At 45.1% G+C, this 17,117-nt stretch overlaps 2 protein-coding genes and 2 long non-coding RNA genes across 10 annotated transcripts; 2 read left to right on the forward strand and 2 right to left on the reverse strand.

Moving 5' to 3' along the window:
* Positions 1 to 313: 313 nt before the first annotated feature.
* LOC127302623 (oryzain alpha chain) lies at positions 314 to 3,115 on the reverse strand. Of its 7 annotated transcripts, none has more exons than XR_011745744.1 (3): positions 1,252 to 3,115; positions 980 to 1,174; positions 314 to 758 (listed from the first exon to the last, which is right to left on the reverse strand). XR_011745744.1 is itself a non-coding variant. In XM_051333114.2 (3 exons), the coding sequence occupies exons 2-3, from the start codon at positions 1,694 to 1,696 to the stop codon at positions 667 to 669; spliced, it is 537 nt and encodes a 178-aa protein (XP_051189074.1). In that variant the 5' UTR covers positions 1,697 to 1,739; positions 1,957 to 3,115; the 3' UTR covers positions 319 to 666. The 7 variants fall into 7 exon arrangements, 6 of the variants coding, with proteins under 6 accessions (XP_051189074.1, XP_051189079.1, XP_051189078.1 ...); XM_051333114.2 differs by lacking the exon at positions 980 to 1,174 and having other exon boundaries at positions 319 to 758; positions 1,252 to 1,739; positions 1,957 to 3,115; XM_051333119.2 differs by lacking the exon at positions 980 to 1,174 and having other exon boundaries at positions 320 to 758; positions 1,252 to 1,739; positions 2,877 to 3,115.
* Positions 3,116 to 4,039: 924 nt separating this feature from the next.
* Positions 4,040 to 5,511, forward strand: LOC127302622 (uncharacterized). Its single transcript, XM_051333113.2, has 2 exons — positions 4,040 to 4,499; positions 4,599 to 5,511. Exons 1-2 carry the CDS (start codon positions 4,094 to 4,096, stop codon positions 5,321 to 5,323), a joined length of 1,131 nt encoding a protein of 376 aa, XP_051189073.1. The 5' UTR covers positions 4,040 to 4,093; the 3' UTR covers positions 5,324 to 5,511.
* A 6,953-nt stretch (positions 5,512 to 12,464) lies between these two features.
* LOC127302627 (uncharacterized) lies at positions 12,465 to 14,321 on the forward strand. Its single transcript, XR_011745746.1, has 2 exons — positions 12,465 to 13,150; positions 13,888 to 14,321. It is a non-coding gene; the product is annotated as an uncharacterized lncRNA (long non-coding RNA).
* A 540-nt stretch (positions 14,322 to 14,861) lies between these two features.
* On the reverse strand, positions 14,862 to 16,034 carry LOC139831127 (uncharacterized). The gene is made up of 2 exons (XR_011745745.1): positions 15,904 to 16,034; positions 14,862 to 15,149 (listed from the first exon to the last, which is right to left on the reverse strand). It is a non-coding gene; the product is annotated as an uncharacterized lncRNA (long non-coding RNA).
* Positions 16,035 to 17,117: the final 1,083 nt, after the last annotated feature.

Raw genomic sequence — 17,117 nt, forward strand, 5'->3', positions numbered from 1 at the left:
TGGGTGCCACACAGACAAGTGCGGCGCAACTCACAAGGGCGCCACACAAAAAGGTTAGTCCAGTGAAATAGTTTGGACAGAGGGTCATTCCGTGCTTTTCTTTGTCAAAAGGCGTATTTCTGTCAAAATCGCCGTTTGAAAAAGAAAATGGTTTCTCATGAAAAAATAGGAAAATGGTTTCTACGGAAGAAAATATTCAGAAAGCGTTGACTTTCTCGATGCCGCCCCTCCTCCTCCCCATCGTCCTCCTCCTGCTACCCTCCCTCCTCGCCGCCACCGCCACCGCCGACGACATCTGCATCGTCGGCAGCGGCATCTCGGGCGCCTCCACCGCCTTCTTCCGCACCAACTATACCACATCCCTCCCCCAGCTCCGCGTCTTCGAGTGCCGGGGAAAGGTTGGCGGACGCCTCGCCACCATCACCATCGGCGGGGACGATTTCGAGGCCGGCATCCACCCCCGCAACCTCCACGTGCGCCGCTTCGCCGACCTCCTCGGCCTCTCCGCCAGGGACGACGGCGACGACGACTGGCTCAGAATCTGGGACGGCGGCCGCTTCGTGTTCATTACCCTCCGCCCGCCGCCGGGAAGCTCCTGGCTGCGCCGCAGGCTGCACGGCCTCGCCAACTCGCTCCTGCTGCTCAGGCTCTACGGCCTCTCGCTGCTCAGGATGGACAACTTTGTGCAGGTTTGCTTTCGCCCTCTCTTCTTTTCTCATGCTCTTGTATGATTTCATCAAGACCACATGGCTTCAGTTCTAGGAAAAACAAAACGGCACGGTTAAATTGACCACTAATTGCAGTGGCATCCTGAGATCTCAGCAAGCAGTTCCCATCTGTCTGCTCATCTAATTGATAATCTGACTTTGACTGGGCATGATTGCCTTATAAATCATCTTTGCTTTTCGTTACTACCTTTTTTAGTTGAGATGAACAGATATTATATTCTCTACCGTGGTGAAGTGCATTAAATACTCACACTGTTATGCAGGAAATGTTGCAAAAGTTTCTGCTATACTACTATGGGTTTGAGTCCCGCCCTGTGTTCGACAGCGTTGAGGAGATGCTCAAGTGGTCGGGCCTGTATGGGCTCACTCAGAGGACCCTAGAGGAGGATCTAGCCCATTACAAACCCAATCGATTGGTTGACATACGTGCTGGAAACTGTAACCTGCTGCTGGAAGATGAAGATTTCTGTTGATGTGGATACTGAAACTATCACAATAAAAATCTAGTTCAGCAAGGACTTACGTTGAAGCACAAAGAGTCTTCCCCACCCACAGGCCAGCCAGTTGGTCCAAATGAAGTAAACAATGAGGAAACCACAAACAAACAGCATGTATATAATCAACCTCCACGCTGCCTTGTCCTTGTCGTGAACTGACTGAATAACTAGGCAGGGGGTAGCGCTGAACTCCTCCTGGGTGAGATCGGAGAAATTGTTGAGCCCCAGGCGGTACGAGTGGATCCCGGCGGCGTTATGCTGGTCGATTCGGCGCAGCGAGTCCTTGAACGTCGCGTAACGGCGCTCCTCCTCGCCGGCAGAGCTGTAGGTCTTCCCCATCTTAGCCTTCCACTCCACGAAAATCAGCCTCATCTCCTCCTCGCTCTTTTCCCTGTGCGGTATGGGGATGTCGGCCGCCGCCAGCGACACCAGCAGCAGCAGCGCCGCCATGAGAGCCGTGGAGCCCCTCATCGATCACGACGGGGAAGTGCGTGCGGTGACGGGTAGGTGGGATCTGCGGCCAAGGAGATGAGTGTCACGTTTTTATTAACAGCAAAAAATTGGCTGCAAAGAATGCATCAAGTTGACATGAACAAATTCACAACCAATTTTGAGTTACTTGGAAGAGAGCATGTCCATTCCTAACCAATTCGGCTTCTCATTCGATTCGAAAAAAGAAACAGCCATCGCACAAAACAAAGCACAGAACAGGGGTGGAGGCGGGAGCTCACCTTGCGGGTCTTGGCTAATAAGAAGGCAGTCCCCAGGCGAAGAAGAGCCGCCGGACAAGTAGAAAGCATAGTTTTAAAAACCGGACTGGTGACCGAACCGGCGAGGCTCTCGGTTCAGGTTTTTACCGGTCGAACCATTGGTTTATCGGTTCACTAGCTGGTTTTTTAAGATATAAAATGGTATTTTTTTGTTCATAAATGCTGAAATAAAGATGTAAATATATATAAAAATGAATTCAGGCAAAAGCAAAGCATATATCATTAAGAATTTAAGATGCATCATGCATGTAGCAGGCTAGCAGCGTCCAGGTCTGGCTCCAGCCATAGTTGACGCATGTACACTGTACAGGAGCAAGCCAACAAGTGAACAAACAGGTAACAATGAAAATATACTTCCAAGTTCCAAGGTTCCAGAATTTAAACAAGGAACATAATCTGATAATCGTCTGATATAACAAGCTTCTCATACATGCAACATATGCAAGAAATAAACTTTCAAAGTCTCAAGTTCGGGAAACATGGCGCCAAACTCAACGGTATTCGAAGGTCCAATCTGTCACACTGCCCCGATTCTCTTCATAAAAGGAGTCATCTTCATCTTCGTTATGTTCATCTACTCGAAGTACGATAAGAAATCTGATTCATATAATTCTATAACTAGAAGTATGATAAGAAATCTGATTCATATAAATCTATCAACATCAAATTCAAACAAATAAGCTAATCCAGTAAATCTATAAGTAAATACGAGGTACAGAGTACATACATACATGGGTACAGACTACACACTACACACTACAGAACGGAAGCATAAAGGCATGATGAATAACCGCGTACACGAACTGCAGAACAGCAATAACAAGTGCTAACTGCTGCCATCAGTTTGCTTCAAATTAAAAGATGAATGGTGACCTACTGACCTGCGGACGGAGTGCAGAGCTGAGGAGAGGAGTATGGCCGCACCGGACGGGATCACGGGAACAGGACGAAGACCGGGAGGAGTGAAGACTGTGGAGGACGATATTCTTCCTCTACTGCTGGCGGTCAGCGTCGTGGTAGGCCGGTCAAGCGGCGGCCATGGCCATGGCGTCGCCGCGTCTGCCTCCTGGTGGCGGCGGCACAAAGGGGATGACCGAGGCGAATGAATCGACAGACACGGAGCGACAGAAAACCTAAGGAAAGCCACGTTTTCCACCTTTTCCACTCTTGCCCTTCTATTTTTCACACAAAAATAAGTTAAACAATGGGGTATTTCTGGAAACGGCACTGAACCGTCCGGCTCGGCCTAAATCGTCCGGTTCAGTGGTTCTGGCGAAAACCGGCCGGTTCGAACGGTTTTTCCCGGGTCGCTGGCGGGGGCGGTCTTGTGCGCTTAACAAACCAGCAAGGCCACCGGTTCCGGTTTTTTCCGGTTCAACCGCCGGTCCGGTCCGGTTTTTAAAACTATGGTAGAAAGAGGGGAGTGACGCCGGCCGGGAGCGAGTGGTCTGCCGGCTAGGGTTTCATCGGGGATAAAAGACGCCCAGTCGAAACGTTTTCCTGAGCAAGGCTTCAGCTGGGCCACAATGGCTTCAACTGGGCCGCGCCACCACTAAGGCCATGATCGGAATCCAGGATTACTAGCATAGGAATTCGAAGTAACATCCGCTCAAACAAAAGGAATTCGGCCTCAATGGCTTAAACGCAGCTGCGGAGCACGTCCTTTGACAACGTGATCTGAAGAAGCATGCAGCGATATGCCGACATCGACATGCCGTCGGGCTTTACAGCTGGTTACGCTCTTCATACTGCATGGATAATGAGGATCCAGAAGCCGACATGGCTAGATGCATAATTTTGCATATTGTAAGACTGTTTACATATTCGGGTATAGCTAATGTCAACTGGACGACACTGACTTGGTCATAGTATTCCTGCAATCTGTGAGCATATATCTTTTCCTCCCCTACGCCACTTGCCAAAACTAAGTCACTTGACCTCTACTTTAGCCCCTTTTTTTTCACAAAGTCAGAGCCATCCATCGCCTATAAGAAGCCGTGTGGTCAGCACAGTACATGCCATCCATCCATACATACATACATACATACCCTGAAGCTTAGATCATCTCGATCGATCGGTTCAGTGATTGGCAAAGGTAATGGCGAGGCGCAATGGCGTGGCGGTGGCGGCTCAGCTAGGCTGGTGCTGCCTCCTGGTGGTGGCGCTTGCGCTAGGCGTCATGGGTCAGCCTCCGCCTTCTCCCCGGAATGAGGACGACACTCCTCCTCCTCCCAATCCCGGGAACGGGGATGATCCCTGGGGCGGCGGGGACGGATACGACCCTCCTCCTCCTCCCCCTGACAATTACTGGACCTTCGACGACGGGCATCCTCGGACAGAGGTCAAGTCCTACGCCAACGGCCAGCCCTACCGCGCTGACTACAGCAAGCCAAACAAAATCTACACATGTAACGATGACTGGGGTAAAAAGTGCATCGCGCAGTGCCCGGATCTCTGCCCCAAGTCCTGCTACATGTCTTGCAGCGATTGCGAGACGACATGCAGTATGTTCCTCGGTTCACCATCCATCCATCCATGCAAGCATGCACACATCACGGCATTGGTTCGTTATCTCGATCGATTCTGATACCACTTCTATGCAGGGTGTGTAGTATTCCCGGGAACTTCATGTGGCGACCCTAGCTTCACCGGCGGCGACGGCGTCACCTTCTACTTCCACGGCAGGAGGGACCAGGACTTCTGCCTCGTCTCTGACACCGATCTCCACATCAATGCACACTTCATCGGCAACCATAACCCCTCCAACGACCGTACCTTCACGTGGATACAGGCCCTCGGCATCACCTTCGGCGACCATCGCCTCTACGTCGGCGCTCGCAAGGCCATCGAGTGGGATGAGGACGAGGACCACATCGAGATCACCCTCGACGGCGAGCCTATAAATGTAGACACCCTTAACAACGCTCGGTGGGTGTCCAAGGTCCTTCCCGATCTATCTGTGAAACGCATAGACACGGTCAACTCTGTCAAGGTGGACATTGCCGGTGTGTTTAGCATCTCGGCCAGCGCAGTGCCTATCAGCGATGAGGACTCAAAGATCCACAGCTACGGCAAGACCTTGAAGGATAGCCTCGTGCACCTTGACCTTCGCTTCAAGTTCCATTCTCTCACGAACAATGTCGACGGTGTCCTTGGCCAGACCTACCGGATGGACTACGTCAACAAGATGAACGTCACCGCCAAGATGCCAATCATGGGTGGGGCGCCAAAGTACCTCTCATCTGGTGGGCTCTTCTCCACCGATTGTGCCGTCTCCAAGTTCCACCGCAACGTTGGCGGTAGCCATGTCCTTGCCTCCGCAGCGTAAATGGAGCCTCCAAGTAGAAGCTCAATCACATATCTATGGTATCAGTGAATAATTCAATTGCGGATGCAAACATGTTAGTTGGCCGCATATACGATATTGCACAAGAAGAAATAATGTGTATGAAGCAATGTTTTTAATCATCTCAATCATTTGAATCTACGTAACATCCTTTTTTGTCACCTTGTTAATTTTCAGAAATATTGGAAGTGCACTAACTAACATAGAGGCCAATATGACCGACTGATGAATTGAGTTACATATTCGAGTCTGGTTCCCTGGATCCAACGTTCTTGGCAGTTGATCAATGGAAAATTAGCTCCATCAATTTTATGAAACTTAGGTTGTGCATTAACTAATATATATGTGATGTCACCCAGGTGCATATGCACCCTTTATTTAAGATCCATTTTAAACATATTTAAAAATGTAAAAAATACAAATAATATCCCGTGTATATCTTAAAATGTTACATGCTCATAAAGTTGTCTCAGCAAAAACCGACATGGTTTATGCCATGTGTCAAAAAGATATATTTTGGTGCTAAAATAATTCACAAAAAATGTCAATTTTATGTGAAACTTTACATGCACACATAGAACATGTCCCTCTACATGAGAATTTTTTTCCTTAATTTTTAATTTTTTTTGAAATATGTTTTGTACATACCGAATGCATATGTGCCCGGGATCAGTTTTGAGTTTCACGTTTTGGCTTTATGTTGAAAAAAGTAATAAAGTGGGGGTATTGTAGGACTAAGCTATACTTTTTAGCGTTGTGTTATAAGTTTGTACTGAGTCTTATTTGTTTGTGTCATGCGTGTACTCTTTTATTTTGCGGCGTTCGACATGACTGTTAACGAAGGAGAAAGGGGGATTTTGTTTAGGGACCTAAAGAAGAAGAGTACCAGGGATTGCCACCTAGCCAAGACAAGCCACCTCTTGATTTTTTTTTTGCGAAAGGGATGATATATTAATTCTCCAAACTTACAGAAAGGTCCAAAACCAAAGGAAAAATTACAAGGAAGCCCTCTGGATCCCGACGACGACGACGAGCCGGAGCTGACGATGGCGCGCCGCTGCTGAAGCTCCCCAAACATTGGATCGCCGGAGCCCACCACACCGCAGACGGGAAGTCACCGAGCACCGCCTCCGAAGAGACTACTGCCGGGAACGCCGGCGCCGCCGCGAAGAACCTCTGTATCATCCACTTATTGAACTGCATCCAGATCCACCGCATACCTGGATCTGGCCGTGGTGCTCTTGATTTATATCTCAGATCCTACTATTTCACTATGTATTCTTTTATACGTTTATAAAATTTCATGTTTACCTTTTACTCTTCTTTGTGGGTGACAACGTCACTCTGAGTTTTAGTTTTCCACCCTTGTGGGTGTTGCCCCTCGTTGTACCGGCTGAACCACCCCATTAGTGACAAGGTGATTAGCAGCATGATGGTAAGAAGAAAAGGTGGAAATGTATTGGTCATTCTGAAATGACCAAAAAGTAAAATGGGTTACCCCTATCATACCTAGTTGTCTTCAAAATAAAACTTGTTTCCTAAATATTTTCTTACAAAGATATATAAGGGAGCGGTGTTTTCGAACATGGGTGCATATGCTCCCTATATTTCGTAATGCATCTTACATACATTTTAAATTTTTTAAAAATTGAAACTAAAAGTTTGCACATACATCTTCACATGCTACATGCTCACAAAGTCGTTTCATAAAAAAATTGACTTATCATGTGACGTGTGTAAAAAAGACAAAATTCAGTGCTAAAAATAATGCTTTTCACAAGATAAACTTTCTCTTTTTTATATAGACCACACAAAATATTGACTTTTCGTGAAACTTGACGAACGCACGTATATTATGGAGATGTACATGTAGAATTTTTTGTCCGAATTTTTCGACATTTCAAAATATAATTTTTTGGTAGTGGGAGCATACGCACCCGAAAGCCGAATAGAATTTCCAGATATATAATGCTATATCAACAGAGAAACTTTTGTTTTCAGACAAAATAAGCCATAGAATAGAGCATGTTACTTGTTACATCCATATTGCATTCAATATTCATTCTTAGGTGGTTTGCGTACATTACTACTAGCATTGTTATCCATAGCTATTAATTAGTCACTCGAGGAGTTACATGAAGAAGGAAGGAGTGAGGTCAGGAGAAGATGCGAACTAGACTGCTCTCCCAGTCAGTCGTATGTAGGGTTAAGACATGATGCAGGAATCTTCTTTTACTGAGACTTTAAATTCAACTAGTAATTGTGCACGTGCAATGCACGTGTAATCTTAGGTGATAAATATCATCACGTGTAATGCTTTATTGGAAGGAATCCATCAAAGTACTAGATGCAGTCCATTCTCAGAACAACTACCAAGATTAACCCGTGCTATGTGAAGTTATGAACATGAAGCAGGCGTAAGTTTCAACAAACTGAGTACATGTGTCCATAGATGCAAAATTTCGGGAAGTTTCGTACAATAGGCAAATGAGTAGGTTGTATGATAAATATAAGAAAAATTCAGTATATGTCATGCTATTAATACACTATATGCATGTGGCCAGCAGTACCTGTTGGGTTAGTTTTACATGGTTGTGCTTGCATGTCAGGTGTGCAATGTGAGGTGATCAAGGGGGAAAAAATTTCCCGGACTAATTTCTTATACTCCCTTTTTTGCGCAAGCATATTTCCTTCTCACCATCTGTCATTGATGAGTACCGATCCCTTTCACGTTGTCGTTTCTGATCAGAAGAATCACGCTGTCATTTCTTGTTGCAATATTCACTTTTTTCAGCGAAGCTCTATTGTCCATGTCCTCCTGCAGATGTGGATCCATTTTGCAGATCTTGTCCAGATTTCACATGAGAGATGAAAGTCAAATTACTGTGTAGCCAATCACTATGATCTCCGTCAAGCATTCTTGAGTCGCTGCATTGCTTGGCAGTATCCCTGCAAACCGAAGTAGAAAATAGGATGATACAGATGAAATGAAGCTCGCAGTTACGCTATGTATATTTTGCAAAATTTTCTGAATAGAGTTTTATATACCATTTGCAAGTGTCATGCATGGTTTTTTTTTTTTTTGCGCAGAAAAGGAAATTATATTAAAGTCCAGTTCTTACAGAAAGACCCAGAAACAAAGCCAGAAATACAAAGAAGACCCCTGGATCCCGATGAAGAAGACGAGCTCGATGCCGCCGGTGGCGCGCCGCCGCCGCTGCACCCCTTGATGGCTTGGATCAGGTGCAGCCCCTCCGCGGACGGGAAGTCGCCGGTCGCCAGCTCCTGAGAACTTACACCGCTGCACCCCACCTCCATCGCCGGACTCCTCATAACCTCCTTCTCCTTATTCTTGGAACTCCGGCTCGACCGCCACGCCGCCGCCGGTGAGGGCTTGACAAACTCGACGGATCCGCGGATCCGTGAGCTCGGGGAAGACGAGAGCTCCACCGCAGAGCTCCGAAGAGCACCGCCGTCGAAGAGGACGAGCTCCATCTCAAAACGCCACGCCGACCGCACCACCACCTTCACAGCACCGCCGGCAGGCCACCTAGAGAACCCTACACTATGTACAAGCCATGGATCGACGATTCCCCGCCCTCCCGCCGCCGGGGCGGCCGCCGGAGGAGGAGGAATCGACGACCCGACGGCGAGCGAGGTGGATCTCCGGTGAGGATTCAGAAAATCGCCCCTCCCTACTGTAGCGGGGGAAGGGGAACGACCAAGCTTCGTTTCTAAGTGTCATGCATGGTTACGGTGCTCAATGGGGTAATTTGCATCGGAGATACTTCTGCATGATTAAGAGCAGTCCGAGTTGCAGCATTCTTTCGATGGCGAGCTAACCGCTGCCTCTGTATATAGTCAGCTTTTTTTCTCGTCAGACAATTTAGCGTACCAACTTTTAGCACTTTAGTTTTTTTTTACCTCGATGTGTGTTTGATAGGACAGTACCCGAGTCACAGCCATCATATTGCAAGGTAGATGTTGACGATTGATCAAGAGAAGCATTACTGCAGCCCAGAACAGCTTCAAAACATGTGAACATCAAACATTGTTAGAAGATTTTGAAGATTACGTTCAAAAATGCAAAAAATGGCATGAAAGATTATATTACCAGGTATATGGTTTGGTGAACCGTCTGCATAGAATTGTGATGGTTCCGGATCCGGGCATTGAGATGCATAGGTATGTTGAACAAGTGGAGTCATGTCTACAAAATTCATTGTAGATGATAATTAAGTATTTGCATTCAAAAAATATGCCACATATATGCGTGAGTAAAGAACATATGACCTGGTGTTTTGTATTGCAGCTGGCTGACTCCGGATTGTGGAGGATCTGGTGTATGACATACTGTGTTCTCGTTTTTGTTTGCATCCGTTAAAGGAACTTGTTTTTTAAGTTCTCGTGCTTGGCACCGGCGTTTTGCAATTTCATCTTTATTTTTTTGCATAATACTCTCGGTTTCTCTGCCTTTTGGCCTCTTTAGGATCTGCAGTCATGAACCAATTTACTATATGTCGAAATAATAATAAGAGAGTTGAAAGCATCAGTCATTGTTAATCACCTTGATTCTGGCCGTTGGTGATATCTTGAAAACGGGTGCGCTTTGATGCTGACATGTGTACTGTTGGCTTACACTTTTCGTAAATGTAATTGATATTATAGAATACCTCTTCCCTGCAAAGTTAGAAGACCATAAAATATTACACATGTTATAACTGAGCAATATTGGTTGCAATGTTTCGGTGAAAATAATTGCAGAATATGATGCTGGATAGAGAATCACTAAATTTGTTCTGAGATAAGGAAACGAGTAATGTCGATAGATAACACCGTTCAAGAAAACTTCATTTTCTTGTGAAACAATTATGGTAATTTTCATTTTAGCTGAAAAGTTGTAGGGAGGGAACCGATAGTAGAAAACTAAAAGCTATATCACGATGTTTAATTGCTCTAACCAGGGATATTTATAAAATTAGCACAAAATTAGCAATCCTTAAAAATGTAACTATAAGCATAAAGCACTGCAAAAAAATTGAGACTGGCAATTTTGGAGTGGCTATGAACATCAAGTTACATAGTAGGATCCTAGAACTATGATATGTTACAAGATTGTCCAAATATGCCTATTTTACATATGGTCCTGATCCAAAATCTCATGCATAAACCAGGGAATCCAAGTTAATTCGCACTTGATTAACCACATTAGTAATAAGGAAAAAAAAAGATAACTAAAAGATCCTTGATGTATGTATCAGAGTGGTCGGTTACAGGCATGTGTGACCCTGGGACGGGATCCTCTAACGTTGAGCTACAAAGTTAGGTAAGCTACAGTAGTCTGACTTCTCTTCTTCCTAATTGTATGATTTTGGATTAAAACAACTTAAATTATTCTACATAATACAAATTTATATTATGCATTGAGATTAACTACATACAAATAAAATTAAGGTGTAATAAAATTTCGTTCAAACTTTTGTAGCTACAGTAATCATGTACAGTACTTAATTGCATCACAAAATATGATACTCATTGCTACTGTGCTCTGACTTTACCACACTATTTTCACTAACTTTGCTCCTCAACGTTAGAAGACCCCTTGATGTATGTCTTTCTGTATATAAACATCTATTTTGTAATCCATCTTTTTTTGGTGAAAGAAAAACTATTATAGAAAGACTTACAAAACAGATAATAAAAGTAATGGTTTCTCATGTCGGACCAGATATATGCCTGACATCATGAGGGAAAGTAGATATACGTCAGGCATCATGACTACAATTTTCCTAATTTATTTCTATTGAAAGTAAATGTGATCAGAAAACATGACTCTAATGGACCAGTTAATAACCATGCCCCATAAGATATGCATATATTAATTTCTAATGCACAAATAGACATTGCAAGAAGATTTCTCAATCCAGGAACATGGAAAGCCAATGATTTTCAGTTATAGAACTAAAAAATCATGATTTCTCTAAAGTTCTATAAATTCCTATATTACTCCCATACACAATATAATGTAAATCGTCTAGCATAGTTCATGAACAGGTTTCCTATCCCCTTAAACATTTTATCCTGGAGCTCCACAATGAACCACCTTGAGCAATAAAGTAGCCTCAGGCCAATGATTTTCACTTTTTCAGTTATACAATGCAAGCTTTTCATACATATAATTTATTTGTTTGAAATCTATGGACAACCTGAGTTGCTAAAACTTTATATTACAGTGTACCACTAAAATGATATATGCATAGTATATACCGCACATACATGAAGAAGTGAATGGATGCATATATCCAACCAAACAAAAGAAACTAACAATGTATTTCTGTCCATGTGCTCTGTACCTAACGAAAGCCAGAACAAATTTCTTCGTTAGTCCCTGATGTTCCAGCTACGTGAAGAAGACAATGGATGTTAGTGAACGAAGGGGAAATATTGCATCAGACCTTGATTTTGCAGTGTCCAATTAGTCTGCAGGTCTGCAGCGTTGGTTCTGGCCGGCCAGCAAGACGGCAGTGCAGGGGATGTGATGTCGGACAGCGATGTAGAGAAGCCGGGCGGGCTCGCGCACGGCGGTGGCAGACGTGCGGCTGCGTCCGCGCTTGTGAGGGACGACGCGGGCGACGGGCGGCGGGCGACGGGACGTGCGGCAGGACGTGCGGCGGGCGGCGGGTGGCAGGCGGCGAGCGACGGGCGGCGGGCGACGGGCGGCGGGCGACGGGATTAGGGCCGGGTGATTAGCGTTCTGGAGTTGTCAGCCTCGGCTGTTTTAGCGATAATTGTCGGCCTGGGATGTTTTAGCGCTAATTATGGTGGAGATTTGGAGCGTTAGATGGCCATCTGATGGCCATGTTCCATCCCCCTCTGTGCTTTTTTATAGAGTTCTTTTGTGGTACCCCCAAGTCAATAATAGCCCTCTATTTTAGTCCATCCAAAGGCTCAAAAGAAATCATACTGCTCTCAAAAACGAGAGAGGTATGTATCATACCGATGCCAAATTTCGCAGCAAACTAGAAAGAGGCCCTATCTGGGCCCAGCCCAGTAGACGCCCACGACCCAATTGACAGCCCGACACATGTGTGGATATCCTCGTTCATCAGGGAACTCGCTTCCACTCAAAAAAAAAAATCAGGGAACTCGCTGGGTTGGGTGCGGCCGGCAATCCACAAGTCCGACGCCGGCGTCCTTGCGAGATATCCACCTCCTCCCCTCCGCCGCCCCTTCCCGTACATGTCCTGGCCGCGCTCCCTTGGCCGGCGACGACATTCTCGGTCGCCAAGGCGGTCGATTCTGGGGAAGCGCAACACCGGCGCCCTCTTCCCGGCCGCGGCGCCCTGGGCCTCACCGCTGATTGAAGATGGTGCTCGCCGCCCTCTTCGCACGCGAAGAAGCCCGAGATATTCACAGTGGTTCGGGTGCGTTGCGTGGCGGTCATCGCGTCGCGGCGCCCGTGCCGGCTCGGCGGTGCTGCATGAGATTGGAGGAGGCCGACGATGTGAGGCGTCGCCTGCGCGTCGTCTTCTCCCGCGTTGGTCCTTCGCGGTGGTCGTCCTCGGCATCCAGACCGTGGTGGACTGCGAGCTGGACAGGAATTCGTCCCTAGCGACAAGACGGGGTTCGGCGTGTAGTTCTCGTCGCATAGGGGTTCAGCGGCGAGGTGGCCACAACAACCAGGTGGCCGGCGCTCGTGCGGGTGCCGGGAAGGTGTGCCTGGGCTCTGGGCGACTGCCTGGTGGCCAACATTGGGTCACTGTGCGAGTGCCAGCGCTCTGAACAAGACAGCGACATGCTCCCTGTAAGGTTTGTGTACCACATTCTGAAATGAATACTGAAATTGCAGTATAGAGTATTGGTATTGGTAGTTTTACTACACCATTGTATCATTTTTGGTGGAAACAACAATTTGCTTGATGCATAAAAGTTTACAATGCCAAAGAAATGAGGAGATAAAGTGTGAGTAGTTATGCTAATACAACACATTTTGCCGTTTGGCTGACAAAACATGGAAAAGAGGTGCCATACATCATTCTTGCACTCTAGAATATGTTTTAACAATTTACAAGTTTGTTGCATCCATTTCTTTTCTTCTGTAGTATGGTAGATCTGAACCCTTCCATGTGTTAACAAAAGTGTAGTTAGGCTACTTGTATGTTCATCATAATTCTCAAATACAACAAAAGTGATATTGTGTGCATAAGTAATATTCAAGTTGATGAGCAAAATAAAGATTGCAATGCTTATAAAGTTGTACTGAAGCTTATGGCTTGCACTTTTTTTAATAATACAAATAATATAGTAAGCCTTATGTCTTGTTCTTTCTTGAAAAATCAGTTTAAAATCCACTGAGCAAGTTTAATTTAAAAAGAATGTTTCCATGATAAATTTTTGCCAGGCCTCTTTGGTGGCTTTGATCACCAGTAGCAAGAAAATCATAGTAATTCATGCTTGCTTCCATCAGCTCTGTTTCTGTTTTCTTTTATTATTAGTCTCTGTAAGCATCATCGTACTGCATTGTACAAGTTTAAGACCTGGCGCAGCAAGATTGACGGCACAGGACCTGGATTTCATGGCTTTGATTAATTCAAAGTACGCCTGCTGTGAGCATCTCTACCCTGACGATGACGAAGACCTGAGCTGCAAGCACAAGTTTAAGACCTGGCGCAGCAAGATTGACGGCACAGGACCTGGATTTCATGGCGAGGCGTGATTAGAAGTTGCTATGATCAGCTTTTCTCCGGTGTTTACTTGAATTTGTCATGTTTTAGACTAGCTGTTTTTATCAAGTTTGGTACTAGTATTGTTTACTTCAATTTTTCATTCCGTTTGATACAGAGATCTTGTTATTTAATACTCCCTCCAGTCTGACGCGAGCGTGTATACTAATTAGCCTAGGTTAGGCACAAACGTTGCATCGATTAAATCCGACCAGATGAGTAATACAATTTGGATATCATTTATCCTATTTTTGAAATAGTTCAGTTGCACACTGAAACTCACCATCTACATATTGTTGTTGTGTCTGTGGTCCAGCTCAAATGGATCAACAGGACCAAGACAGCCGTTTTTGTGTCCATGGTACAGATCACAAGGATCAAAACAATTTTGGTTTCTAAAATGGGTCAAGCGACCTAACAAAGGTGGTACAATTTCAGCTCCTCCATGCCATATTTTCCTTAGCCAACAATGGGCTCTGTCGGCTCATCCAGAGAGACGGATACCATGTCCGTGCAAAACATACCTGACTATCGACTACATATGTATCGCTCTTCCGTAGCATTTTCAAGCACCCAAATTCTGGTACCACCAGTCCACCACCCTCACCTAGACCCCGAACCCCACAAGTGCGATCTTTCCCAGTAGCGTCAAAGCCGGTCAGTCCATTTCCGCCTCCAGATTTTGCAGATAGACAAGAGCATTCACATTGCATATGTAAAAACTACCAGATCTGACAACACTTTGTGTACAATAAGAAAAAGTATTATATTCCCTATAAATTTTAATTGATGCACTCTTTCTCAAGACCTTTTACTAAGCCATCATTTCATTTCATTCAAGGGGTACATGGAACGGAGAAAGAAAAACACCAGCAATACTGAGTTTTTTGTTGCAGATTAACTACGGGCTTCTACTCAAAGCAGCAAGAAAACATTTGTTTTGATCTTGCAAATTAACTGTGGCCATGAACATGTGTGCCGTTTGAATCAACTTAACACATCCATGATCAAGAAGGAGCAGCTATCAAATGCATAAGCAGAGATCAAGAATCCCCTGAGGAGCAGCATCCGTACAGTCAATGTACCTGAATAAATAGGAGTTAATATATTAGCATCCATACATCAGCATCTTAACTCTCTCATTATCATTGACCAAATCATGGACTAAACGAAACCCAACAACACTGATGCACATAATTCTTACGGAAACCAATAGTGCTGCACTAGCAAAAGAAATTGCATGCCAGGCATACATACCGTAAATTTTAATTCAGAGTGTCTAGAGGAATTCCAGGCATACACACAGTGAATTTTAATTTTTCCTCCAATCACTGATATCTTATATCCAAATCTACAATAAGGACTTAACATAGTTAGACAAAGTTTCCAAATATAAGGTTAACTCTTACGGGCAGACTGTTCTTTCGGTTGTCCTGACTGTCTTTCGCTGCTCTCAACTGCACAATGGTCTCTACTAGAGTGTCTAAATCGAACATACTCAAATGAAATTTATCATATGAGCAGTTAGTTTCCATAATTTCAGTTCAAGGCTTGTGGCAGATTTCACAATGGTTGACCAAAATAACAGCTATCCTTGTTGATATGTTACTATCATTGTATATATATAATTGACATAACTTTCTCACTCAGACATATGCTGTGCCTATACAATAGGTTGGTACTAAATTAGATCAATGACTTAACATCTCACTGGAACTAAAGTTCACGGTGAACTGAAACTTACTGGGGCTTTGAGATGCCTGTAGAAGCTCCTAGAGTTCAAAGATCCTATTAATACCACCAGAAAGATGAAGGAATTTCTTATGCAACTCAATGTACCTGCCGGCGAGATTGGTTCTGGCCTCTGTTGATGTTGTGGCATCGTCGACCTACTGGTGGTGTCGCTCGCCGGCCACGCACGATAGGGCTGACCTCCAAAATATATCTGCACCATTCAGCTGGCCCATGACCAAATGCAACGGATGTCTAATACTATCTTATACTAGGTTAGCGTGAACATACTTCAATTTTTACTATTTGCCTCATAAATCATGGGTACTGGGAACCTAACTTTGTAACTCTTCAGAGTCTTCTTATTTCCTGTAACAATAGCACTGTAGCCAACTCCACCCATTCTATGCCTACTGCCTAGCCAGGACTAGTTACTGAATTCCGGCAATTTGGTCCTATGGTGATTTGACTCAACGATTTCATATCTTTGCAGGTCATTTTTGTACTATTCTGTCTAAAAGATGCAATGAAGGGACTAGTTACAAACCTAGGAATAGGCCAATACCCACAGCACATGAACAACATACTCATGGCTTGAATACCGATATGGACAAAACAAGTTGCAGCCTTGTCGCCCTGCATCCACAATATGGTGTTCAGTGTATCTGCGGATGCTGGCCATGGCATTCAAGCCTTCCAGATGCACCAAGTGGCAAGCCAGACAAGTAACACCGTGCCTATTTTTCCGTTGGCAGCAGGACCGGGCCGATCCGCTGCGGCGGTGGTCGCCCTTGATGCAGGACTACGGGGAGTCGATGGCGGCGGCAGCGATCGCCCTCGATGCAGGAGGACCGGGTGTCGATGGCGGCGGTAGTGGTCGCGCTTCAGGCAGGACGACGGGATGTTGAGGATGTCGATGGCGGCGGCGGCGGCGGTCGCGCTCCACGCAGAGGATGACGGGATGTCGACGTTTGTGAGTTGTGACATAGGGGTCGCGTGCTAGGTTAATTGTTGGGCCGATGTCAAAACTGCTACTTTTAGTTTTTTTCTCTATTATCTACGTCTTGCTGGGCTGTTGGGCCGTTTAATCCTGACCGTTGGCTAAATCATACCTCTCCCCTCATCAGGTGTGGTAAAAGGTACTGTAAAAGAAGCCTTTTTATATTGGTATAGATTTATTTCTATTGAAAGTAAATGTGATCAGAAAACATGATTCTAATGGACCAGTTAATAACCATGCCCCATAAGATATGCATATATTAATTTCTAATGCACAAATAGACATTGCATGAAGATTTCTCAATCCAGAAACATGGAAAGCC

This window comes from Lolium perenne, chromosome 5 (assembly GCF_019359855.2).
Source record: "Lolium perenne isolate Kyuss_39 chromosome 5, Kyuss_2.0, whole genome shotgun sequence".
Classification (NCBI taxonomy): domain Eukaryota; kingdom Viridiplantae; phylum Streptophyta; class Magnoliopsida; order Poales; family Poaceae; genus Lolium; species Lolium perenne.

Bases quoted from the DNA above. Each gene is read 5' to 3' on its own strand.
- LOC127302623 (XM_051333114.2), bottom strand. From the start codon at position 1,696: ATGAGGGGCTCCACGGCTCTCATGGCGGCGCTGCTGCTGCTGGTGTCG. The intron at 759-1,251 runs GTAAGTCCTTGC...TGTTTTTCCTAG, and splicing joins AAGACTCTTTGTGCTTCAAC to AACTGAAGCCATGTGGTCTT.
- LOC127302622 (XM_051333113.2), top strand. From the start codon at position 4,094: ATGGCGAGGCGCAATGGCGTGGCGGTGGCGGCTCAGCTAGGCTGGTGC. The intron at 4,500-4,598 runs GTATGTTCCTCG...ACTTCTATGCAG, and splicing joins CGATTGCGAGACGACATGCA to GGTGTGTAGTATTCCCGGGA.